Here is a 26,922-nt window from a genome sequence, read left to right as displayed (position 1 = left end):
TAGTCTGTAGCATCTCTTTTATTAATAGAGATATTTATTCTGTTCTCATAGCAAAGCTGAGGATGCAAACACTTATATAAAACAAACATAATGTTTTAGATAGTATAACCATCTATGATAAAAAGAAAAAGGAACACATTATTTTAATAGTCATGAGTGAAAAGGAGACCAGGTAGGGCTATTGGACGCAAAGACATCTATGACTGAAAAAATTATTTGGGCTACACAGAGCCAGAGGCAGAGACAGTGTTCAGGGGAAGTATCTGTTATATGCTTACCGTACTCTAATTTTCTTTCCAGCAGGATCAAAATAAAATGTGTAGGAAATAGCATGCTAGGTTAGATGGTTAGAATCTTGTTCCTTTGACTACTGTAAGACTTTGGCACTAGTAGATGGAAAAAAAATCTGTACTCCTTCAGAAGCAGGTCAGAGAAATTATTTGAGTTTTGACTGTGTAGCTGTGTGATTCTTTGCAGGTGTGGTGAAGTCCATGCTACCTTCACTCCTGGTGTGAATTATGTTGTATTGTAGGAAAATTGCTATCTTCTGCTGTATCTACCTATGACCATAGTACAGTTTGCTTTCTTTCAGATTGCAACTTCTGTCTTCAAAATAAAAAACTGTTGAATGTATGAAGGAAACCCTAGGCCCCATATTAAAGGTAAAAAATGACGGTGTGGCAAAAACCAGTGTAGTCAGTTGTAAAGGCATTTGTATAATGAATTTTTCATAGAAGCACTGAAGTAATTAGGTTATTAACACAGTTGACTGGTCTACAAAATGCTGTCCTCACAGAAGTACCCGAATTCTAAAATTATGGAATTGTTAGAGTTGGAAGGGACTTCTGGATCATCTGGTTCAACCTCAGTGCTCAAAGCAGGGTCAATTAAAACAGACTGCTCATGGCCATCTGCATTTGGGTTTTGAGTATTTCCAAGGATGGAGACTCCATAGCCTCTCTGTACAACCTGTGCCAGTGTTTGACCATCATCACAGTAAAATAATTAAGTAGTTTAAATGTAATTTCTAATATTTTAATTTGTGCCCATTGCCTCTTGTGCTGTCACTGGGCACCACTGAAAAAAGCATGGCTCCCTCTTCTTCACGCCCTTTCTTCAGTTATTTATGTACATCAGTAAGATCTCCTTGAGCTTTCTCTTCTCTTGGCTGAACAGTTCCAGTTATCTCAGCCTTTCCTCTTAGGAGAGATGCTCCAGTCTCTTAATCTATGTGGCCCTTCTCTGAAATCACTTCTGTATGTCCCTACCTATCCTGTACTGTGGAGCCCAAAACAGGGCCCAACGCTCCGGATGTGTCTCACCAGTGCTGAGCAGAGGTGGGGAAGGATCACCTCCCTCAGCCTGCTGGCTACATTCCTCCTAATGCAGCCAACAGCAAGGTACTGTTGGCTGCCTTTGCCACAGGGGCCCATTGCTGGTTCATGTTCAAATTAGCGTCTACCTGGATCGCCAGGTCTTCTCTCTCAAGATGCTTTCCAGTGAGTCAGTCCTCAGCACGCACTGGTGCGTGGGGTTATTCCTCCCCAGATTATGACTTAGCATTTCCTTCTGTTGAGTGAACTTCTTGAGGTTCTTGTCAGCCCATTTTTCTCAGCCTGATAAGGTCCCTCTGAATGGTAGCAACCTCTTGGTATACCAACCATTCCCCCATGTTTTGTCATCTGGGAACTTGCTGAGGGTACGCTCTATCCCATTACCAAACCCAAATTGTTTGGAGAATACTTGGATACTCTTACATGTTGGAACTTGCATGTGTACATGAGTCTGCAGTACCAAATCTAACCTATTAAAAATGAATGGCTTTGTTTTGCACTAAAAGCATAGGTGGAGTGTCTGCTAGTCTATTTAAAACACATTGAAAATTGACTAGAAAGTACCTCCTGCTTCCCCTCCACTTGAATGGTCAGTTTCAGAGCAGAGAGTGAGGAAGAAGGCTTGTTTCAGGGCTGTATACAGTAAGAGAAGACTCTAACAGTATCATAAAATATTAAAAGTGTAATTGCAGTAACCACTATGGATTCTTTTTTTTCTTAACTCCTAGTTTTAACTTCTGACAAGGAGTTAAAATGATTTAAAGTTCAAGTAGATTTAAATCGTAAATATCTAGACTTATATCTGGCATTTCACAATTTCTACAGAACCGTGCAATTGTAAATAATATGTTGCTATTGGATGTACTGGCAACCAGCACCCTACAGTGGGTAAAATATTTCTGTTGTGCTCTTGGAGGCTTGCTTGTATGTGGTGTGAACAGAAATATAATTGATGTTAATGGAGAAGGTATGTAGCTGCAGGAGGCATTCAGTTTGTGAAAACAACCTATGCTACAGATGACCAGCTAGTAACTCTGCTGTTGTTTGGTATCACTGACTTCCTTTTTTCCTTTTTCCTCAAAAAAAGTGTGGTGGTGTTTGTTTGGTGTGGGTGGTTTTTTTGTTTGGGTTTTTTTTTGTTTGTTTTGGTTGCTTTTTCTATCTATTAATCTGTTAAGGAGTGCTGGTACTTCTTGTTTTCTGCCTCTGCAGTTGCAGTGCTTGGTACATGAGGAGTTGCTGGTAAATACCTTTCTTGTCATTAATGATTTGATTATCAGTGATTGCAGGTATTTAAAGTTCTCTGGCCTCTTTCTGGGAAAGAGCATTTTACACTTATCTTTCTCTCTTCTCCTCTACCTTTCTTCTACGACAACCCTAGTTGCCTTAGCTGGAGAGCTATTTTGGAGCAGTCATTTCTATAAAGACCACAGTCCATTACTCCAACTCATGTCACAGCTTGAGAGCAATTGAAGTGGTGTTGTAGACAGGCTGCTTCTTGGGTTTGCTTAGCTTCTTAAAGGAATGTAAAAAGCAGTTACTGAATCACTGAAAATATACTTTTTTTTTTTTTTTTTCCCCTCTTCACCCCACCTACCTACTAGCCTTAGCCATTTATTTTTTTACTTCCTTCTGGCCTTTTTAATATCCTTTCACCCCACAATCATCTCTCAAATCTAAGCATGTTAACTTCAGCAACTTTATGTGGAGAATGATTCTCTAGGGCTGGCTGACGGATTAAGTGGCAGTACCTTGGTTGTGAAGCAACCTACGTTTGCACATTCTCCAGTCGTTTCCCATTAAAACTTAAATCCTTGTTCTGTTGTGGCACCTCTAAAAAGCAGACCTCCTCCTTACATCTAAATGTTATGAAAACCAGGCATACTGTAACCCAGAACCCCAAGGAATGCTTGATTGAAATAACAGATCAGAAAAGTCTCTTGCTAACATTCCTATGATTATAGGTTTACTCAAGTGACAGGAACATGGTGTCAGCTAGCTTTCTGCATACAGCCTAATTTTGGTCCAAAACCTAACAGAGCTCTAAAAGGCTTCACCGATGAAGTGTTTGTGGGGATAGGTAACTTCTTAAAATGTAACAGTATTCATTACCTTTCCTCTCTCTAGAATTATCTCACCTATTGCTGATTGGGTGGTTGGTCTAGTTCCTGCTGCAGAGCAGAATGTCTTCTCTATTAGTAGTTACTGCAATTGAGTAGAGTGAGCGAAGGGAAACAGAAGTGACTCATTCTTAGATCCTCACAGGTAAACAAAAAGATTGCTTTAGGCCACTCTGCTCTTCTGTGGTACCGAACTCAGTTAATTTTCTCTTTGTATTTGGATTTTTTCTGTTGGTCACTTGTACCTGGTTTGGCATCCTGCATATAGGTCTGAGGGCATTGATTAAGAAATGCAGGAAAAAGTCTTAAGAAAGAAAATAAGAGAAGAAACATCCATTGGTTCTCATTTACATGTAAAAAATGAAAGGTAGAGGAACAGCAACTGTAGAAGTTAGTTTTAAAATGGTGTATTACATCGGGCAGTGAGCATGGTGTAGGAGGAAACAGCAGATACCGTGCTTTAATTTTCACGTGACTTCAATACATGATGTGAACATATAAAATAAATCTGAACTAACTTAACACGTTTTGAATTTAACCCTTCATTCTGATGAGGGTCAGTGTCCATTTGCCCTGATTTGTGTTAGAGGTATTTGAATGAGAGAACTTATCATGGAAGTTTTCCTGATGATGTTAATCACAAACTTTTCATTTACAGTGGAGCTTAGCAAATGTGCAATGAGAGCCCCTGTGACACAGGAGGCTGTTTGTGGCCTCAGTACTTGTAAAGATGCACATGCTATAAGTTATAATGCAGTTAACTCCTACCCCACTGTGTACAAAATGAACATCAGCTGCTTTAAACTTGGTTTAAAGCTTCCTGGAACTGTTCCAGGTTCTGATATGGAAGGTCTTTCTGTTTTGCTGTTGATACTCACATTTGTTCTCTCTCCCTCCCACCCTCTTTCTCCCTTTGCAGGCAAAGGCAGCTCAAGCATCTCATCCGACGTGAGTTCAAGTACAGATCACACGCCCACCAAAGCCCAGAAAAATGCAGCTACCAGTGAAGGTAGGCAGCTGGTACTCATTATGCAGGTCAGGCCCCCCAGTGTAATCGTAGCAGTTTTTAGAAGAGGAACCCCTCCTCCTCGTTCCTTCTGTGTACTGTACCGTCGGTGTACTAGAAATTAAAACCAGTTCTTGTTGTATGCAGTTTTCACTTCTACCTGCTGTGGTTTCTGATTTAAGCTTGTGACAAAAGATTTAAGATACTTCTCCAGAACAAAAACGTAGAGGGGTTTGAGTAATTTTGTGTGTGACTTTTTCAGCAAACGTTTTTATACTTAAGATTTGGTGCAGTCCAGTTTTGAACTTTAAAGAATATACTTAATGGAGGCTTTTTGGCACACATTCTATGTTAAATCTCAGCCTTTTATTTTCATATGATAAACACCTTGAAAATCTGAGTTGTTTGTTTCAAAAGTGTAGCTATGGACATGAAGAGCTGACAAGGATTTAATTAGATTGACACACCTCACCTACAGCTAGTGGAGTATATGATCACCTGGGATTAGGTTTTTAATGTCTAGGGGAAGAAGATATCTTATATGTGAGTACTAATCCAATGTTGTACTAACTGGCCTATGAACAGAAATGCTTATCTTTCCTGCTGCCGCCTTCTATGTGAGTAGGTGTGCTCTGTTAAATGAAAGTACACTGGCCATAGTTTTTACAAGAGTGTCTTCAAGGCTGAGGAAATAATTAAATCTATATGTAGTTTAATGATGTATGCCAAAAGAATTATTTAAATTATAAATTTATCTGCCTTAACTAGCATTTCTGCTCAACTCTGTCAAAGTAAGTTGATTGTACTTGGTAATTTTCAAATAATAATTCTAATTTCTTACACTTCTGTCATTACAAATTAAGTTACAGGCTCTGATTGATCTCAGTCTGGCTTTATTTCTTGTGGTTAAAAGAAATCATAGACATTGAATAGTACTAGTTTGGCAAGTCTGACTATGACTGTAGAATCTGTACAGAAAAAGCAGTTCATGTAAGTAGTAAATGACCATATAAATCACAAGAGTTTACTGTTAGGCATGCATAATTCCATATCAGTAATGAAGATCTGGCCCCCTGTGAACCTTGAGAGATACTGTTCAGAATCTCTGCTTTTTAGTCTGGGCAATAAATTTAACAATAAATAAATAAACGGTTAATAAAGTTAAGTTGAATAGTAGACTTCGTGTTTCTGTAAGCCTTAGGTTCAAAAGTTCTCAGGTACTTGAAGGAGATGAATGGCCAATACACAAATTACTTTAAATTTCAGTTTTACTTAACTCAGTAAAGCATATTTTTCCTTATTTTCAAATCAGATAATGCAAAATAATCCTCTGTGTTCTTAATCTAGCGCATTGCAGAGCCAGTGAATACCACTGTTGACCCTGAAATCTTCACCACTGGTTTGCAGCTGATTAATTCATTAGTGAGGGAGACTTAAATGCTGGCCAGCAGATGCTATAGTGAAGATATGTTTTCATGAGTTCTTGTGCAGATTCAGAAAGTTCAGAGCAGCAGAGCTGTGTATTCTATACTTGGAGACAATTTCAGATGTGAGCCTAGTTTTTTCTGTGGCCTAAAAGAATGTGATTTGACAAACACTTACTTTGACAACAGCAGAAACAGTCTCTTTCTCAGCCTCTTGCTACTACTACTTGCTTACCAAGTTTTTCTGTGGAGTTACTGATGTGGATCAGTTTAATATAAATTGCCTTAATGTGGATTGCTATATAATCTGGCAGATCATTTTGAATCTCATAACCAGGGAACGTAAGGGTTCCGTGAAGGCAAGGGACAACAGAGATAGGGAAGTGGTGTTGGGGAAGAACAGGGACATTCGAAACCAGTGCTGTTACTGGAAGGCACATTTATCAACTAGTGTGTGTCTGGATTTTCTACTAATGCTGCCTCTTACCAATGTACAGTAGACTTATGCTGTAGGAGGATTCAGCTGAACAGAGAGTCTCCAAGATGACTAGAGTTCTGTGCTTACAAGACTGAAGGCTTTTATACTGTTCATTCATAGAGTAGTGTCTAGGGACCAGCTAAGAACAGGAGCCTGATTGTGTTAGATGCTGTACAAGCAGTGGCAGTTATGTCTTTTCATTGGGATGTTTACATAATATTTTATAACTCTTAGTTAAATTTACATTTATAGCACTCTATGCCCTATATTTGCTTGCCATGGTATAGTAATATCTGCCCACTCAAGACATTGGTAAATGTATCTTGCTCTTCACGACAGTACTGGTTTATCACAGGGACAGAACGCTCCGGTTCTGCCCTTTGCTTTAGCCCTGTATTGTAAATTCATAGCACTGTATGCTGTCCTGTGAGTGAGCTGTGTGTTCTGTGTGGTGAGATGCATGTATCTTGGGTATGGAGTGGGAGGGACTACGAAACATTGCAGGTGGACTCTTCTTCACCTTCATCGGCATGTGAAATTACCTCGATTGAACAAGTTGCAAGACAGCTTCTTTGCATCTCTTGAATTTCTATTGGCAACTGAATTACTGAGTGCTCAGGTCCATGAAGAGTGTAGAATTTGTTTCAGGCTGAAGGCCTTTCACAGCTCCTGTTTTCCAGCTTTGCAAACAGACTTATTTCTTTCCAGTTCTGCATAGCATGTCTTCTGTTTCTGTAAAACAGTTGACACAACATTTGTTGAAGTGGAATCAATGAAATGCCTTGAAGCAACTAGAAAGGAAATCTGTGGGACTGATTCATGTAAGCTCTGTGGTACTCTGCAGCAGAGGAACAGTCATGTAAAGTACTTCTTAGGCAGGTATGGATTCCCAAGGACTGCAAAAAGGTGTCAAGCCAGGACTCTTGAAAGAGCAAACAATCTCAGGAAGTATCTTGCCATCAGTTTAAACAATCAAATGAACCACAGTCTTTTGTCTACTGCAACCATGGTATTTGTTTTCAGTGCCATGATGTTTCTCTATAGGATGGGTACAAGAAATGGGTAAAAAGCTGCTCAAAATGGCTAGATATGTTGTTAAGGTAACATCAGTCAAATCTCTTGATGAGAATAGGAGATACAGTTGTGGCCAAAATATGGTACCCTCTCTCACACTGTGGATTGTCAGCATCTATAGAATTGTGGAAGATTTCTTTTAAAGAGACAAAATGCTTGTCATGCTATTTAATGTGCCTGTGTGAGCTGCACATCCTCTGCCAGTGAAGAATGGAGAGTATGTGCTGGTATCCTTAGCCAAACCCGTTTCACTCGGTGATGCACTAGAGGGGTACTACTGCTCTGTTTCTGTTGTGTAGAAGAAAGCAGACAGCAGCTGGCAGACCATGCAACTTCCTAAATTCAAACCTGAGATACCAGTAGATGCATTTGAGAGGGATGCAAAGGTGAGGCTGTAGTGGTGCAGAAACTGAAGTCCAGTCACTCTCATTGTGGCTTTCACTTTCTGTACTTCAGTGAAGGGCAGGTGGCAAAAAAATAGATGTCTGGTCCTTTCTGCAAATTAATGTGTGCTGTAGGGACTGTTTGTTTGATTACAGCTTGGCTGAGGAGGAAGCATGGTAGACTGTGGGTGTCCGTGCACACTGATGCCTCCACACTCTCTCCCCTTCTAAGGATAGAGTTTTCTGCCTTTTACTTTTTCTCCAGTCTCAGACATTGTCTGTAATTCTTTACCCTATCAATCAATTACAGTTAGAAACTTGAGAACGCATGAGTTTTTGCTACCCCCCATTGCTCTTCTGGCAAGTGAAAGACTAAATGGATTTTTGTGGGCCATTTAAATGCAATTTGGTAGACACAGTCTCAGCTGGAATATTATTGTCTAAAACTTGATTTAGAAGATTGGACTGAATGTTTTCGTATGGGCTTACCTTGATCAGGGAGCTTTCTTCTAACACTTACCTGCAGAGTGTGGAATGTTATGTCCAGGCTGGATGCTTTGTATTAACTTGACTGTTTTTCAAATTAAAAAATCAATACTGTTTGCACTTCATGTATGTGGCTGTTAAGCACTAATCCAGAGGCAGCTTTCAATTGAGAGCTCGTGTATGAGCGCCATGTAGGAGTTATAATTTATTTCTCAGTTCCTATAAAATCAAGTTGCAGGATTAGGCCTGAAGCAAAACACTGTTTTAGTAGAGAGACTCAGTGCTTGAAACACCTCTGAATATTAATATTAAATGTTTATATTTTGAATTTTGTGGACATACAGTTAAGTCGGCTGCTGTATTCTGCAGAAGTTCAAATTATATCTACTTTTAGTGATGTTGACTTTTAGAGACCTTCAAGAAGTAAGTATTTAACCTGTTTGTTTTTCTTTCTGCAGTAGTCTGAGGATTCTAGAGTTTTACTTCCTCATATAATCTTCATGTACCTTAAATATACTTTAAAAAGACCATGTTTGGAAAACAGATGAATTAAGAGTACACAGCTTTTCACCCGTTAGTGCTGCAATGTCTGTTTAGTGGAGATCAAATGCATTTGTTTTGTCAGTACCTGTTTGTATGCATCTCAACAGAAGACGTTTCTTCTGAAATTTAGCTGTGTAGTAGAAAAGTCCCCCATTCTCCTAACTGTGTCCTCCTTTCTGTTTTATTTGGGCTTTTTAGTGGTTCTGGTGGACTTGGTAGTGTTAGGTTAACAGTTGAACTTGATGATCTTGAGACTCTTGTCCAAACTAAATGATTCTGTGATTCTGGAGAAGCAGACCCTATAGCCTGGCTGCTGGAATAATTACATTCATTAGGAACCATTAAGTCATGTTTGGGGGCAACTGTGTGAAAATGTAGCATTTTGCAAATATGTAATGCTTTAATTACTCATGTAAGAGGTGTTACTTCATACGCTGTGCAAGGTTGATCAGACTGTGTTGCTATGATCCTCAGTATCCTTTTATGGTGGGTCCCTGCTGTTGAAGCTTCCTGAAGTGAATGGTATGTTAGTGAGTGCTGGTTCATGCTATGGAATTTCTGCTGTCCATCATCTTCCTCTGGCATCTGATAAATTCCAGAGAAAAGGATGGCTGGGGATGAGGAACTAGCCTTCTCTCAGGACTGGTTTTCATTCTGCTGAAATCCTTGTGGGGATGGAAGGGGGAAAGAAAAAAAACCCAAAACCAAAAACCCACCCCAAAACTGACAAAACCTGAAGAAACCAAAACAACAACAACAAAAAACCCCTGCAAACCACAAAACACAAAATAAAAAACAAACCAAATAATAATAATTTCTTAAGAAAACTTAAAAAAACTTCTTCAAAACTACTGGAATTTGACTACTCCTGCTGCATAACTTTATTCTACAAATTGTAAGTGAATTAATATGTAATTAAGATCTAATTGAAGAAAGCAGAAATAGAGAGCGTTTCAGCCATACCATTCTTACTCTGACACTTGAAGTATTAACGTTATTTTAAAAGACCACAGTAATAATGGAACAGGCAGCTACTTTTGAAACGCTTTTTTTTATGAACTGTGGAAAGACAGATTGAACTCTATCAATATGTGAAATCTCTCAAAGCAGCCATTTTGCACTCTTATTTTCTGAGTCTAAGAATAAGACACTTTTGTCCCTGGCTTTCATACTCAGAGGTATGGAGAATTAGTGATATTGTGGTGCTCTCTATAGAAAAACTTATTTTCCAGAAAAATTTGAGCTCTATATCAGAAAAAAAATTATCACTGCTCTACATGGGGGGTATATTAAGTGACATTTCTTCAACACTGAAAGATTTATTAGTGTTGTGTGCCTTTCATTTCACTTTACAAATGAGGGAACCATGTACACATTATAGGATATCTTCAGGGAAGGTGTCATTCTGTTAATTTCTCTTGGCTTCATAATAGCATTTTTTTGAAAGGCTAGCTGTTTTCTGGATCTGTGAGTAATTCTTAATTTATTCAGTGAATTTAAGAGGAGAGGTCCACAATCATGGACACTGAAAAAATTTGGTAAGATGAAACTGGACATTGAGCTAATTAAGTGTTGTCGCAAAAGACTAGCTGAAAAGAGATGGTGTTTTCCACCCAGTTTTTCTTGACTATTTACTTGTTAAGAAATCTTTTCCCACTTCAGTTCTTTAATATTTTTCCTTTTTTTCTTTCCTTTTCCTTTTTTTTTTTTTCTTTAACATTAGAAGCTTACTAACCCAGTTTCAGAAATGAAAATCAATATATGTTCTTTCTGGATGCATGCAAGCATTTACAGAGTTCTTAATTCTTTTGATGGCAGTTCTCTTCCTGTTTATTTTATGTCCTTGTGTCTTTGCAGCATCTTTTGCTGGGAATTTGGCCTCTGGGTTCTACTGTTGAAGTACTGTCTAAGCAGACTGTGTGCCAAACCATGTCTGAATTTGATATGAATGCCTGAATTTGCCCCTGCATACTTGGAACTGGGCTAAGATTCAGTTGGCTTTGAGCCAACTGTGGCTGTTTTGAGTTGGTAGTGAAACTGGAGACCAGGTGAATTTCTTAGGGTTTTGTGTTACTTTTTCTAGCAGTAGAGTTTTCTAGAAAAGTGAAATGTTGCATTACTGAATGTGCCAAAACAGAATCATTTGAAGCCAAAAAATTGAGGAAGAATAAGAGGGGGCTGGAAGGCGTGACAGTTAATAAATCCAAAACTATAAACACTTTGGCAGAATAAACAGAACTCACTACTTAAATTCCTTTAACCAACATATCTGAATGCATAGGTAAATATAATCACCTCGAGCAGTATGTGGAGGTACAAAGTAGTATAGAGGTTGTTCTTAGGCACTATTTTTTTGTGTTTAACCACATCTTGTTATGCTTTTGCTGTCTAACAGGCAGTGTTCCTGTAAAGCTGTTCTGCTAATTATAACAATACCATTGCTATCAGCATTTAAATCAGAGTTCAAATACAAGGCAAAAAGTAGTTGGGGCATTGGCAAGGTTAAAGCTGCAAATTGAAACCTTACGTTATTCTGGCTAATTTGTACTGAAATGCTATAGCCAAATGTTTCAAACTTGCCCAAACAATACTAGGAACAAATTGAAAAGGTACATAAAACTGCAGTCTTACTTGATCTGCTGCCTGCAATGTGAGACCTACCAGAGCAAATGCACTTACAGTGCAGTTAAAGAGAAATGATCCTAATTTAAAAACCTGGCATTAGCCTTTCCAAAGTAAGGTCTGATGCTTGGTAGGAGTGATTATGGTTTATTCAATTACCTGTAAATCTGATTTTAAGGAATCCAAGATCCCGAATGTAATTCTTCCTGTAAAATGCTGTACCAGAGTACTTAAATACTATTATTGCAGGGAGGTTCTGACACTAAACTGTTCTTTGTTATTGCCTATGCTAGCTATTTGAAGTAGTTTCCATCTCTGAAAAGTGAAGAGTCATCTTGAAGTATATGATGATTGCCCAACATTTGCTAGTCTAAAACCCCTCTTTCTTGAATGCTGGACTTTCTCCTAAGACTGCTTGAAGAATATATACAACCTGATAATGCATATTTAAATACGTTGGGCTTATCTAGTTTCCAGAATTTATGAACTGACACTAACAAGTTCCTTCAGATTAATTCTAGTACTCGATTGAAATAATGAAATAAAAATGGAACAGCAAGTTTTTGCCTTTAGCTGGACAATGCCTGTTAAGATGCTGTAGTTTAAGTTTATTGCATAAAATATCCTGCCTTATTTTCCTGTATCTTATCTTTTTATGTCAGCTTGTCAAATGGCTGTATAATTTTTAAGACTGATACTTCCAACAGTGCCAAAACTAGCAGCATGCTTGAGAAATATCTGCTTAGAGTTGCTGACTCATTCAGTTCTCCTCTTCTGGCTGTTGTACCATAGTGCCTGCTACTGTGTTTTTCTCAAGTTACTGAAGTGTGGCATCTCCTTGTTTCTGCCAGTATTTCTCAGATTTCACTTGAGAAGTATGTACTAAGATTGGCTGATGAAAATGGCAGTTCAAGAATGGATAATGGTAATTCTTATCTCCTGTTAATTCTGACTACTGGGTCATCACTAGTTTAGGCAGTTACAGCAGACTGAGCTGGAAGTATAAGCAGAAGTTATGAGCATGAGTATAATCCGGTGATTAGCTGTCTACATATTCATCTAGCCTTCATCAGCCACACTTGAACATGTAAATTGTGCTGTGGTGTTGCCTGCTGCATGTTCAGCAACTGTCCACTGTATTTCCTGTCATATTTAAGGCTAGTTTTTATCTTGAGCTGTGATGATGAATCAGGAATTTGTATCTCTTGAAAGTCAAAACATAATTGCTGTTTTAGTGGTTTAAGTAAAAGTTGGGTTTTTTTGTTTGTTTTTTTTTTTTTTTTGTTTGGGGTTTTTTTTTTTTGTGATACAGGAAAACAAGTGTCCATACCAGCCTATCAGCTATACTGAGCTAGGATACTTCTACTCACATACTCTGGCCTCTTGTGTGTACATAGGCTTGCTAGAAGGCAGGCAGCATTTCCTTAGAGGTGTGTTGTTAATGCTTGCTTGCAAGATTTTGCAGTTAATTTCGATCAGCTAGTTTGAGTTACCCTCCAACGAAGTGAAGTACAGAGATTTTTCATTGGCACATAGCCTACTGGGGATGTGTTTATGCTGCCTTACAGACGTGAATGCACAAGTGCGAAGAAGTTTGATGGCTTTACCGCATGACTGTCACCTGTCAGGCTGCTTGCAATGACTTGCATATATTACACATATTCATTGTGAATTATGATCAAAGTCATGGTAGTGACATTTAAGATTGTACCAGTGCCTAATCTAATCTATTTTTTTTTCCCCTAACATGAAGCCCATTTCCATCTTGTATATCCAAGAGAGTGAAATTTTACAGTACTATCAGATATTCATTGTTTGTGGGAAGCCTTTTATGTGTTCATCGTAGGTAAATAGTGCTAGGTGGGAATCTCTGAGAGAAAAATATTGATGTTAAGAGATCTCAAGGATGTGGGTAGTAGGAACAAATCCTTCTTCCTACCTGTGAAGCTTGTGATTTGTGATTTGCTTAATCTGAAGATATTAATATGTTCATGTAGGTAAGGTATATGTAAACATAGTTTTGGGTGTCTTTTAAAAAATTTTAATTTTTTTGTTTGTTTGTTTTCTTAAACACCTCCATTGCATCCCCCTGGCAAGATGAACTTTTGTAAGCCTTGACAGGTAGGTCTTTGGCTCCCATTTGATCAATAAAAACTTTATGTGGCACCTGAAACCTCAGAAACTGTGCACTGTGCAGAGCAGTTGCTTACCTCACACATGGAAGGACTTTTATAGTATTTTTTCCTATAGAACAGAAACAAATGTGGTCTTAAGTGATAAAATCATAGTTGGACTGTGTTCAGTGGGCTCTAGCTTGGGAGACCCTGTTTACTTGGTCTTTATTGTGGGCCGAGATAAACCATTAGCTTGAACTCTACTTTCTGAAGTCACATGCTGTTTGACCCTTTTTGCTTTTCTTTTGAAACAAGAATTTATAACTTTTTGCAATCTGAGGCAAAATTACAGTCCAATCTGGTTTTAACTGAGAGTGTATTTTCTTTTTGCTGTTCCGGTAGAGTTAACTTTCTCAAATTTCTTTTAATGCCTTTGTACCGCAGATTCAGTTGTAGTACACGTTTTCTATCCAGCCTTGCATTTGTATTTTGAAGGCTTTTGCAATGTTAAGTGTGTGAACCTGATCAAGAAGCTGGTGTGCTTTGTCTTAATGGGAGACTGTTCTGGATCTGGCTAACATTCACAATATTCTGAATCTACTTTGGCTACTTCCAGTAAAAAGAGCTGACATCAGTAGGTGTCAGTTGGTGCTGTTAATTTGTCAGACTTCTTGACAAAGATATTTTTGGTGGAAAAAATTCTTGAGAACATTTGTTTTTCTTCCTGCTTATGTGGCATTGGATGAATGATGAATCTGCTCGCATACTTCAATATTTAGTAAAGATCACTTCTGTCAGTAGGTAATTAAGGAAGATAGACTCCTATAGCATTAATGAAATCTGAATATTTTACTGGACTATGCTAAGAATGTCACCCTCAATGAAATTGTATCTGAATCAAAATAATACCGCTGCCATTCAGAGACTGGGTTCAGATTTTACCGATCATATGAAATAGATTTTTTTGGTTTTTTTTAAATGTAGAACTGGTGTCTTCTCAGCTTTATGTCTTAATGCTTTCATATAATTTTAATTTTGTAAATTATTTTTGTTTAGAATGTGTGCATTTGTATATGGCCAAAAAAAACCCCAACCCAAAACATCCACGAAATACTCCCATCCACCTAGTATTTTCTGTGTTACTGTGATGATACTGATTTTTTTTTTTTTTTTTTTTTAAAAATACTGCTCATAAGAAGACTGGAAGGCTTCAAAAGCAAATGTGAGATTCTGTCATAAGAAACTGTTTGTCATGATTATCCATAGATGTCCATTTTGAATTGGCAGACAAATGCTGATGTGAACTGAAAAAACAAGGCTCAGAACTGATGTCATTTATCTCATGTCCTGATTTCTGCTGTTGGTTATTCCAGTTCTGATTTGGACAGATGCCTAAAGGGGAAGCACAAGGGTATCCTCTTGCATTTGATGATAAATTAATGCTCAGATTATTAGTGTAACTTTATCTTTCATTCATGCTTTGACTCAGAACTTTAAGTGGTTCTATGCTGCTTAAATTTTGTCCCCGCTAATTCTGTAGAAATGGGAACATAAAATATTAGTGCAACTCCTTATTTATCCCTGTCTAAGAGAGAAAGATCTTATCTCATGTATCTTGGAAAGAAGATGAGCATCGGAGGTCAATATGCTGTGAACTTGTTACTGTTTAACATTTGTGGGTTCTAAATTAGAGCAACTGTGTTTAAATATGTAATATTCTGCACTATTTAGGAGGGAAGAATAATAAACTATAGCTAAACAATAACTAAAATATTGGCCTGACTAAGAGGGGAGGGAAAGGAATGTACTTGGGAATGCAAGGAGTAAAACTAGATGAAAGAAACTGAAAACCAGATCATGTTAGCTGCAAAGTCATTAAAAAGAGAGAATGTAGTTAAAAGTATAAGTGACCAAACCTTTGTATCATACTGCCTATTGCTGAATGTGATATATTATGCTTATAAACGTAGCAGGTGCAGATCCTGCTGAAAGGATAAACTCTTTCCTTTAGCCCCCCTCATAGAAATTGTCTTTTTGTCTGAATGGTTAGCCAAATCAGGCCAGAGAAACAAGAGTTTTGTAGTAGATGGTTTAATCAACATCAAATTTAATCATGGTGAATCTCTGGAATTTGGTGGCTGCTGGGAAAACAGATGTATTTTGTTACTTTGGTAACGAGAGAGACTTCCTTAATCCAAAAGATAACTCATCAACTCTATGTGAAACTTACTGATATTTATCTTGGGATTGTGACTGGGGTTCTAAAAACTAGTTCACATATCAGTGCCAAAATGTTGCTTATCGTCCTAGATTAAATTATGCTTTTACACTTGTCGAAACCTAAAAGTAAGTGTCAGTTAGTAATTTCAAGTCCTGACAGAGGCCATATATCTTCAAATGTTTGAAAGAGTTCAGTCAACATTTGAGGAGATCGTAGAACCTCAAATAAATCCCATCAAGAAGTTTCGTTAAAAGCTGAAGTATTGGACTGCCATTCTTGAAGGAACTCATTTGCACTGGTATAGAGGTCTTGCAGATTTAAAAATGCACCCATCTTCTTAAGAAGTTGTTACTGGACTGAAATAATTCATCAAAAAGTTATTCCTTTGTTAAAGGGATATAGGAAAAAAAAATCCCTAGAGCTAGTAATAAACTGTTACACAAAGCCTCTACAAAAGGAAATAGCTGAAACTTGAGTGAAAATCTGAGGCATGTTTGTCAGCTCCCTTTAACCTCAGGACCAAGACCATCTTTGGTATGATACAGACTGCTATCAATGATACTGGTGTCCGTTTACGTCCTGACACATTTCTCTGTAGCAAGAAAAATGTGTATATTTTAAGTGCTAAGGTGCTTCTTTATTTATTTGTGTTTGCATTCTTTTGCTTGTTTCCAGGAGACTAAATACAAGATTTGGATGAGCTTCAACTCTTACCATGTGCACATGTATTGGAATTTTCAAGAAACTTGGCGTGGGAGAGGATACTCAACTAAAAGCATGTCGCCAGGCTCACCTCTTAACACACTGTATTGCAGTAGTTTGCGGTGTGTGCCTTTACTCAGAAAAGCTAGAAAGGTTTTGTTGCCTTAGTTGCTTCTTGAAAATTAAACAAGTAACCTAAAGTCTGTTCTGAATTTGAATATGTTTTAATACTAATGTGCTCTGAATATCAGCTGAAAGAATTTTTCTCCTTCAACAATAATCTTTCCAATTCTGACCCGGTTTTATGGGCAGTCTTGTCGTGGCCTGTGAATGACTTGCTTGGCTCGTAACTAGGTCTTCTACCCAGCTTGGAAGTTTTTAGGCTCCTGTGCTGTTTTATTGACATACTGGCTTAGCTACCCGATTTGTACATCTTGTCTGTGTTAATTTAATCCAAATGAAGGACATTCCTGACCCAAATTTGTTGAGGCATCCTATGCAGAACTCTGAAAGTGTGACATGATGCCTTTGCTCACCAAGTCAGATGCATGCAGGATGATTCATCTAAATGCGAATGTGCAGACTAGCCGAAGCTTTTGAAGCTTCACGTACCCTGGTCAGAGCCATTGCTGTTTAATATCTGGAAATAGAAAAATAATCTTTTTCTCTTTTTCCTTGAGGAAAGAATTGTAGGCTGACAGAACAAGGCCAGGGAAAAAAAACAGGTGTTTAACGGTGTTGCACCATCTTTTAAATGCTGTTGTCTTACATGTCAGAGTATGACAGTCTTCAGATACAAGTATTCAAACCATTAATCACTCAATGGCAAAGGCTTAAAAGAGGTTGGGGAGGGAATAGTTTATATACAGGTGTTGAAATACATGGTCTTATTCTCAGTGTTTAAACATTGCATGCTGTATCTTCGGCCTGGTTGAAAAAAGTAGGTAACTTAAACACTGATTTGTAAGGGTTTTTATTCTCCCCTCTTTTTTTTTTATTTTTTTATTTTTTTTTTTTTTTTAAGGGTGAACTTTTGACTGTGGAGTTGAATCTGATAACTCCTGTTCTTTTGTGCCTAATTGTTGAACTTGAATGGAACAGTCAAACTTAGCCTCTGGTATTGAGCTTGTGACTGAGTCTGAATGGACTAGGATTTTATTTGCCATTTCTGCCAGAAGTTAGTTTGGTTCTATAGCATGGAAGCACCAAACAGAATTTTATTTTGGGAAGGAACCACTCAAACTGAAGGTACTGAATTTAGATGGAGAAAAGGAAGCAGTGATGACAATAGATAGCAAAGGTAGTAAATCTGAGTTGAAAATAAAGCTTCTATGCTGTATAATGCTAAAAAGGTAGATGTAGTTTCAGGTTTCATATGTAGGGGTAACACACTGCTAAGCAGCGATAACTGACATCAAGGCAGACATGGGCCATTGCATTCCAGCGCTCGTGTCTCTTTACAGAAAGCTTCTGGTGGAAGCAACACCATAATCTTGATAAACTGATACAGAGGTCTAGTAAATGGAACCTTTGCCAGTTCTAGGTGGATAGAAATATGGAAATGCTAGAAGAGTAGTACACTGTTGGAACAGTAATTGCTTGTAAGGTCAGATAATGTCAAGTTTGTACTCACTGAAGTCTTATGTGCTGGGTAATCCTTGAAACAAGATCTGTGTCAGGATGGTTGGATTGTTTTGCTCCAGGCAATAATGGCTGCCTTCATGCGTTGGTTGGAGCTTATGACTGTGTAGGTATGTATCACTGAACTCATCTGAGCAAATGCATTTCAGCTATGAAAAATGTCATGAACGAGCTGAAAGGAAAGTCCTTGAGTTTACTTGGAATGCAATGGAAGATCCTTTCTGTTGTGCATAGACCGTTCAATACTGGTTCAGTATTCTAATCATAGAATCATTATTATTATTATTATTACTACATAAAATAGAATATTATGGACCTAGAATAGCATACTACACATGCTTTTAACTTCTTCATGAAGGACAACTGATGAATAAAAGTTGACTGAAACTTGTAAAGTTTCACTGAAGTTTACATTGGAAATGGTACAGTTCAGAGTTTAATTCCAGTTATCTCATTGGATACTTAGTATTTTCTTTAGTCTAGCATGATGCTGAAACATGCAAGTCACCCTAGCAAAATCCTTTTTCTGTCTGCTTTCATGTGACAATAATACCTCTTTGGCCGTGGTTTTACCATTGCTCTAGCAAGCTTTGGAAGATACCAGTAACCAATATACTAGAAATCTGTTGGATGATGGAAAGGCCACGGGTTTAAAGACCTGTATGCCTGCCACTTCCTTTTCTGTCATGATCAGAGATTGTTTTGCTGGGCACTGTGTTCCCTTGGTCACATGGATGATATCAGACTCCGTCCCTCCTAAGTTCAGATCCTGGAAATGTCTTGCCCTTCCTTATTCCTATGCTAGTCTTCCACTTTCTGAAGCTGTCCTCACTGCCAGCTTGTTGTTTCCCTGAATATGCCGGCCAGGCTGAAAAGATACACGTCATATTACAGGCTTCTTGCTGCCAAATTTTAGTCATATGTATATTGCTCAAGCTGCAAACCTCCAAAGCAAACACAGAGAGGAAATCAAAATTAAATTAATCCTCTCCAAGGATGCATAAAGTATGGCTGCACTGAGGTTTACAAGTTGAGGGTGAGAGGGGACCATTGGTTATGTGGGAGTCAGAAGCCACTGGTATGCACAACCCCTTTCTATTGCATTGCTTGTCTGGGCTGGAGTTGCTTAGCATGAAGACTTTAAGGTTTTTTTAATAATAGCTAGACAAATGACTTTGCAAAACCATGGCTAACTATAGAACCATAGGGTGTTCTTGGCAGTTTGCGTTCACAGGATTACAGGCAAATGAGTCTCCAGTTTCTCTGGAGCCCTCAGAGCTGTGCATTTGCTTCATGTAATGCACTCAGAGCATCTTAGCTGAGACTGAACAAAGCTCTGGAGTCTTCACTTTTGGACATAGTATGAAGGTTAGCTTGGAGAGCTACTTTCTGTTGTTCTTGATTGAGAGGACTCGTTTAGGGACACTGCTTAGTTCTGTTGTACTGCTGCTTTCCTTCTTATGCTGGGTTTGGGCTGGCCAGCAGGAGAAATTGGTGTTTCTTGAAGGCTTTGACAGGTGTCCCTCAGCTGGCATGAGGGGCGGAAGCATGAAGTAGTGGCTGATGGCTTTCTTGAAACACCTAATGGCTATACCTAGTCTATTATGAAAGGAGTGAATACTGCCTGCAGGAGATAAAAAATAAATGGAATGGTAGGGCAGAACTTTGTGCAATTGCAAAGTAGACTTGAATGCTATTTCATCCAGAAAAATGTTGTTGTTGGCTTTTTTTTGTGGGGTTTTTTTTTTTTCTGGACTTAAAGGCTTTGGATATTGATAATCTCACCTGAAATAAAATCATATCCCATATTGTATAGTTATTCAGAAAAAAAAAATGCCTTAACAAACAATGGCAGCCATAAAATAATTGACTTCCACAAGCAGAAGAATAGGCTTAATTGCTGAAGTAACAATTCTGACTATTGTTCACCAATATTGTGCACAGGAAGAAGGAAATAAAAACCTTGTCTGCTTTTCTATAAGCTTAGAAGGACTTCAGGGTTTTAAACCTAATATAGAATGGTGGTCAGTGATCACCATAATATCTACCTGCTGCTTGCTCTGAAGTTTATGAAATTATTAGAAGCAGTTAAACTGTTGTCTTGGATTATGTAAATGTCTGGTTAAATTGTTTTGAGAAATAAAGCTTTAACTGAGTAACTTAATCTTGAGTTGTTCTGGGGGAGACAACTTTGAAAATGAACACACCTGAAGTAGATGAGTTCTGGGGTTGAAAATGTGCCCTGTTTATCCTGCAATAAAGAAGAAAGTATCTGCTTGCAGTCTTGCAATATTATCTAAGACTTCGCTACTCCTCCCTGTTGTTCAATATGAGACTTGCAGAGAGTAGTAATGCTTTTCCAGAATAGCTCCTGTGGTGGGAAGTTACTGGTGTGTTGTCCTACTGTAAATTCTGTCTCATTTTTTTAAAGCTTATTCTGTGTACAAGTCCTCTATGATTAATTTCTACTGATAGGTAAACAATTTTCCATGGCTTCCCTGCTAAAGAGGTTGATTTAGGTTACTGGTGGAACTCTGATGTCATTAATCAAGCACATAGTGTAGTCCTTGAAGGGAGAGTGTAAGAATTATTGTCTGTACTTCTCGATGACTGTAAAAGGACTAACTGCTTGCCAAAATGGTTAACAGAATTGAAGTAATGTACTGTGAATGTCAACTTGTTGATCTGCAGAGCTCAAAGTTTCTCCATGGAGTACAGAGTCCAATCGTGAACTTAAGCTTGCTGACAATAGGCTTGCTTTCTTTTAATGTCATTGATAGTAAAGTTCTGAACCCTCAGATAGAAACCTGTGATGTAATGAGGCCTCTACTGAAGAAGGAGGTGTTCTGGGGAGAGTCAAGAAACTTGCATGTCTTAGAACCCCTTGATAAGTTTGATACTTGATGACTCTGAATCAAGTTATAAGGCTGCGACTGAAGTTGTATCTTACAGCAAAAGCTTGGAGCATAAGACTAACTAGAGCATGTGCTCTGCTTGAGAGTTAGCTGTGTAGCACAGCAGAAAATACACTAAGAAGAATGGCATGTATCTTGGAGTAGTACTTAAAAATGCTTAACAGGTTTGGCAAAGTTGGCATTGGGAATTGCATGATCATAAAAATACAGTTTCTTCCTTGAAAGCCTGTAAACTACACCCTTAAAATTATTGCAAGATATGTTCACTAATGGAGGAAATTTTTAAGATTAAAAATGGCATGCAAGTTGTCATTGCTTTCTCACTGCTCTTGTATTCTTGCTCTTGCTGCGTAGTAGGTAAGAGTGACAAATTAGACTGGTTTGTAGAAGGCCCTGGTAAGAAGCAATTGCATAATTTTAGGTACTTTATTTTTCATAATCCATGAACTTAATTCAAACTGATCATAACTTGGTTGGGGTTTGCTGAAATGTCTGAGACTTAAATGAAAGCTGAATTTCATTGAAGTTAAATTCAAAAATAGAATAAGGATTTTGCTTTCATTTTTTTTTTTATGTTCAATGAATGATAGTGGTTAGCCAATCAATATTTAAGTTTTTTCTTTTTTTTTTCTCTGAGCTGTTACAAAAGTTCTGCTGCAATTGGAATGCTCTACTTATATAAATTCATACTTAAGTGTGCATATTTGGTAACTGTTTCCTGGTAGTATCTAAAGCAAGCATTGGTATTGTAAAAAAGGAACTTCCATTGAAAGTGTAAAATGAAGTGTAGCTTTTAAATCACTGTAGTTTTTTCTTAAAACACTGGGTAACTGTGTATTCCCGTTAGTGGATGTATACTGGATATATAGTATATATTTATTTTTAGCATTTAAATTTGTATAGCCATTTCATTAATATATTTTTAAAATGTACAGTCTTACAAGAAATGCTATCAACTATCTCTTTGAGACAGTTGTAGGAAAGCCATTAAACTACAGAAAATAAGCATATTTTCCTTTTTCTAGTTTAACTGAAAGTTATTCAGAGAGATTATTATTGTATGATGACTTTTTTTTTCCCAAAAATAGGTTTTCATATTTAGCTAACATTGTCTTATGCCAAGTAGTATGGCTTGAAAAGTAGTCTTTTGAATCTTCAGGTTTCAAATGTGTTTTTTTTTTTTGCCTGTCTACCTTCCACTTTTGTCCTGCATACATAAAACTACAGTGAGAAAATTGTTGACAGTATTGAATTGCATTATCTTTTCCTCTTTTTCTCCCTGTCTTTATTTTAGAGGCCAACTTAATGCTCCATCTAGGTAGACTTGATAAATGGAATTGTTCCAAGTCTTGTGTGTGAAAACAAGGCAAGGATAGACTAGAGAGTTGAAAATCTGCCAAAACAAACTGGAGTGGAATAGCTTAGTTCATCCGGTGCTGCACTTTCTAACACCATGGGGCTTTTTAAAGGTATTTCCGTTCTCAGATATATGTGGTCCATCGGGTGTCGCGAGAGGCGAGCACCTTTGTAATGAATGAAGTCCATGTCCTGCAGCACTTCTGAGGGATTTCAGTCACCTTGGTAAGGAAGAAGGGACTTGAGCTAGGCCCAGCCGTACTGTTTGACACCACAGAAGCTTGTGGTATTTAAAGTAAAAACTGCTATTATGTATATAGGTGGCAACAAGTACTATTAGGGTCTTAAGAAAGCAAGCTAACGGAAATGAGGTTCCTTCATGTGGGTGTTTCAAATGCCTTTGTCCAGCTTGCAAGGCACTAAAATATATGAGCTTGTTTCTAGATGGATTTGAAATACTTTGCATTTTAAGCTGAGTATTTACTTTTAAGAAGCATCTCGGTAGTTGATTTGAGCGTTTATGAGTGTATTTCATTAGAAGTGTAGTGATTAGAGTAAGTTCAAGGGAAAATAAGAACAAACAGAAGTCCAGAAAACCTGACCTATAAGGGAGATCACAGAAAGATCTGTATTTCCTTGGTCTAGGATAATATTAAGAAGGGAAGAGAAGATAAGTGTGTCTTTGAATACAGAAAAATTTACTGCGAAGGAGAAAGGATTAAGATATTGTCCGTGCTTGCTGCAGATGAGAGAATTAGATTTTAATTTTAGATCAAACTTTCCTATGTGCGTTGAACTAGACTGTGGTAAGTTCTGCTGTCTCTGCTGAGACATGAAGAAAAGAAAGATTGGCCTAGATACTTGTAGGACTTAATACTAACTAACTAACACTACTGTGAAATAGAAGAACTAAAGATTAAAAGGGGCTATTGATGACCTTTTGCAGACTCTACCCCTTATCTGCTGTCATGTCAGGCACTTAGGGGTGTGCCTAATCCAAGTTATGTTGAGTAACAAATCTTCAAACATTCAGTTTGGCTGTGTTTAATGACACTTGTTAGAGCTTAGCTTTTAAAACCTTAGGTATCACCATGAACACAACCTACAATTGTTTGCAGAGGTGCCGAAGCTGATCAAGAAACTGCTTCCTAATTTCCCAGTGTCATCCCTCTACTGCTTGTGCAAACGCTGTGGTTTGAACTGAGAAAGTGGAGAAAGAAAATAAGGAAGGGAGAACAACTTCTGAAGAAGAAAATACAAAACAAAAACCCACCATCCCCACATTGACACCACAAATCTCCAAACCTTAGAAATTTGGGACAGATACTGGACGAGGAAGTGTTTGTTATTTACAGCCATCTGTGAAAAGGAAGCTGGACAGGTATCTGAAGGGGGATAGAAGATAAGAATAAAAGTCTGAATGGTAAGAGTACTTGTCTGTTCTGGAAGAGTTGGACAGGGTAGGAAACATCCAAAGTAGATGGCGAGGGAGCTACTTAATGTCTTCTGTTTGTAAATGCCTGTGAAACCCACAGGTCTCATTCCAGTCTGCTGCCCTCTACCATGGTGTATGACAACCACTATTTTTTAATTCTCTGCCTGTTTGAATAGCGGAGGTTTGTGTAGTGGATCAGGAGGTGATCAGCAGTTGTTGAAACAAGCAAAATTCAATGCAAGACTGTAACATAAAATTTTATTTTAGGTTGGATTTTTCAACTTAGAAGTGGTATATGACCTAAGTTGAAACAGTAGTCACAACTTCGAACTCAAGCACTCTATAATTAGGAAATTCTGTAAAACATTAACTTACTTTTGTTATGTTTATGCATTCCAACAATCTGCATTTCAGAGCTTTTCTGCCTCAATTTATATTAAGACCAGAGGGTGCTCGTTCAAGGAGCTACTGTTTATTTTTTGTGGTCACTCTAACTGTGGCACCAGTATTTCAGGTATAATCCTCATAGCATATTTTGGATAGAGTGGTATTTTCCTATTTTTCTGATGTATCAAGAAAGCTTTAGGGAGAGTTGCGTGTAAGCAGTCTTCAGTTGCCCGAGTTCTTGGGGGTGCAGTGATGATCTCTCTAACAACTAAGTAATTTTGGCATTCTCAAGTGCCCTGCATTTTAACCTTAAGTTTTACCTCACGTGCAAGAATATGTGAAAGCACATTCCATATGTGCAAAATGATGGCTCACAGCTTTAGGGACTTGTTAGGGGATATCTCGACTCTTGGTATTGGAATACATCACAACAGTGCACTCCTATTGTGTATTTTGCTGAGAATAAACTAGCCCATTAATAATCTCATCACACAGTTCTCTTTGGGCAGTGTACCTTGGGCATGTGGTGTGTGGACTTCTCTTGAATGAAGAGTGAGAAAACAGTTTTTTGTCTTATAGGTGACTACTATATAGTATAGTCCTATACAGTAGAAAAGGAGAAAAACTAATAGGGCTCTGATGTTTATTTTCTACCTCTGCATGCTTGACTTCACAACCTTACTAGTATATTTAAATGCAAAAAAGAAAAAGGGTGTGATTTCAGTATTGCTTGGTCCAGTCACACAGGCAACTGAGTGGAAGAGTTAAACCCAAACTTCTGGCATCTGGATTCAGCTCCCAGCTTTGCTTCAGACTAATTCATGTTCCCTAATATCTGCAACTCTTCCCAGTTTTCATGTGGTTATAGGCTTAGATTTTTTTCAATTAACTCTGAATGTACTTTTTAAAAAGATCTGTATTCTGGGTTTCTTAAATGGCACATTTAACTATTTTTTGTATTTTAATTTTTTTTGCTAACTGAACCTCTGTGTCTACTGTGAATTATGAGTTCCTATGACCATCAGATACTGGTGTGTGTGTAAATGTGTTCTTATGCTGCTGTGAATGAACATGAAACAAAGTGTATCTGTAAGCTTCACAGCCATCTTCCTTCCAGTTAGCTATGATTTCCGTAAACCTAGGATCCCATTTGCTGTGACCTCTCTAGGTAAGAGAAAAGGAATGGGTTTGTAGTTTGACTTACTACTGAACTCAGGCCAAATAGTGACTAATGAACATAGCAGATGTTTCTACTTTTGAAGGCTTTTTTGGGAAAGAACTTTATTAACCAATTTATCCTTCCTCCCAGGAGATAATAGGACAGCAGTATAGCTGAGATCTGACAATTCATTACATAAGAGAAGAAAATATTAATGTTGACCCTTGCTATGTTGACAGTAGGATTTAAATCTAACCTCCTGCTCTTTTTGCTCAGAAAACCACATCCACGTAGAGTTTTCTTCAAATCTTTCAGCTACTGTGCTATATTGTGATGTCAGACACATTTTTAGTGATTTGGAATATAATGAGCCAAATTCTGTGTGCAAATCATCTAGGGTAGCTCCTTTGTCTTAATAGTGTTTCTCAAGATATTTATTCATCTTACCATGAGATCGTAATCTGACCTCTGTTTTTGATGAGCACCCCCCTCATGTTTGATTTGGTTTGCCATTGGGATAGAAGGACTGTGAAGCTGAAAGGTTATGGCAAGTTCCTTCTCCCCCTTTGCTGATGAGCTCTCAAAGGTGTTCATCTGTAGTTAATTAGGTTAAGCATGAGAGAGGATGGCTGTGTTGAAGTTTCTTACCCAGAAGTGCAAGGAACTTTTTGTAGGCCACCTAATTTCTAAAGTTGTTCTTGTGCTCCAGTGGCTGTAGCAACTGTGAGGACCTCTCTGTCAGATAGCCAGTGAGCAGGAGATGGTTGTAGTTGCTGTAGGCATTTTCAGTAGTAGTGGAAGTGATGCAAGAAGATCATGAAAAAGAGAATACAAGCATGAAGGTATCCTCATAGCCTTCGTTCTTTGCAGCTCTTCCTCAGGGACTCCCTCTCTGGCTGAAAGGAAGCTTCACTCCTTGGTACCTTGTCCTGCTTGGCCCAGGGGAGTAAGTGGCAGCTTCTGCAGACAGAGCAGGGTCTTGTGCATGGCTCCGGTTCTTCCCTTTCTGTCATTATCTACAACCATTCTCCTAATGGCCAGCACAGCTTGTACTCCAAACACTTCAGTTCCCTCATCCTGCAAGAGATCTGAATGCAAAGATATTTTGAGCACCTCATGCAGGTGGTCTGTGTGTTGAGAACTTATGACCTTGAAAATTGGTTTCCTTACATCACCCTCTGTTCCATTGTTCGGGAAATATGCTTAACTACAAGGGGTGAAGTCAATAATGATGTAATCGTCATGGAGCCATTAATAAGCACAGTCCCTGCGCTTTTCCAGGTGGAAAATAGTAAGAACAGTTAGTTATGCTCACATCTGCGTAGAATATGTACAATAAATTATGCACAAAATCAAACATCTTCTAAGTGAGCAGCATTATTTAGGGTGTGCTTCCAGAAATCAGAAAAAAACAAAACCACTTGATAAGCAGGTAGTTGCATCATTTCTACTGATTGCTTGCAGATTTCTGCTGAGGCAAAGGACTGGAGCAATGTGGGTTCACAAGCCAGTTTGTTGTCTT

The 26,922-nt window shown here is 38.1% G+C and overlaps 1 protein-coding gene across 1 annotated transcript in view; it reads left to right on the top strand.

The window, feature by feature from the left end:
- Positions 1–26,922, top strand: part of FBXL7 (F-box and leucine rich repeat protein 7) — a 182,471-nt gene that overhangs the window by 40,091 nt on the left and 115,458 nt on the right. The window contains exon 2 of the mRNA XM_086741998.1: positions 4,374–4,463. Coding sequence (XP_086598124.1) covers positions 4,374–4,463 — 90 coding nt within the window. The remainder of the gene's footprint in view (positions 1–4,373; positions 4,464–26,922) is intronic.

This window comes from Chlamydotis macqueenii, chromosome 2, assembly GCF_036417535.1.
Source record: "Chlamydotis macqueenii isolate bChlMac1 chromosome 2, bChlMac1.mat, whole genome shotgun sequence".
Classification (NCBI taxonomy): domain Eukaryota; kingdom Metazoa; phylum Chordata; class Aves; order Otidiformes; family Otididae; genus Chlamydotis; species Chlamydotis macqueenii.
Note: the sequence above shows the minus strand (reverse complement) of the source record. Positions and strands in the feature narration are given on the sequence as shown.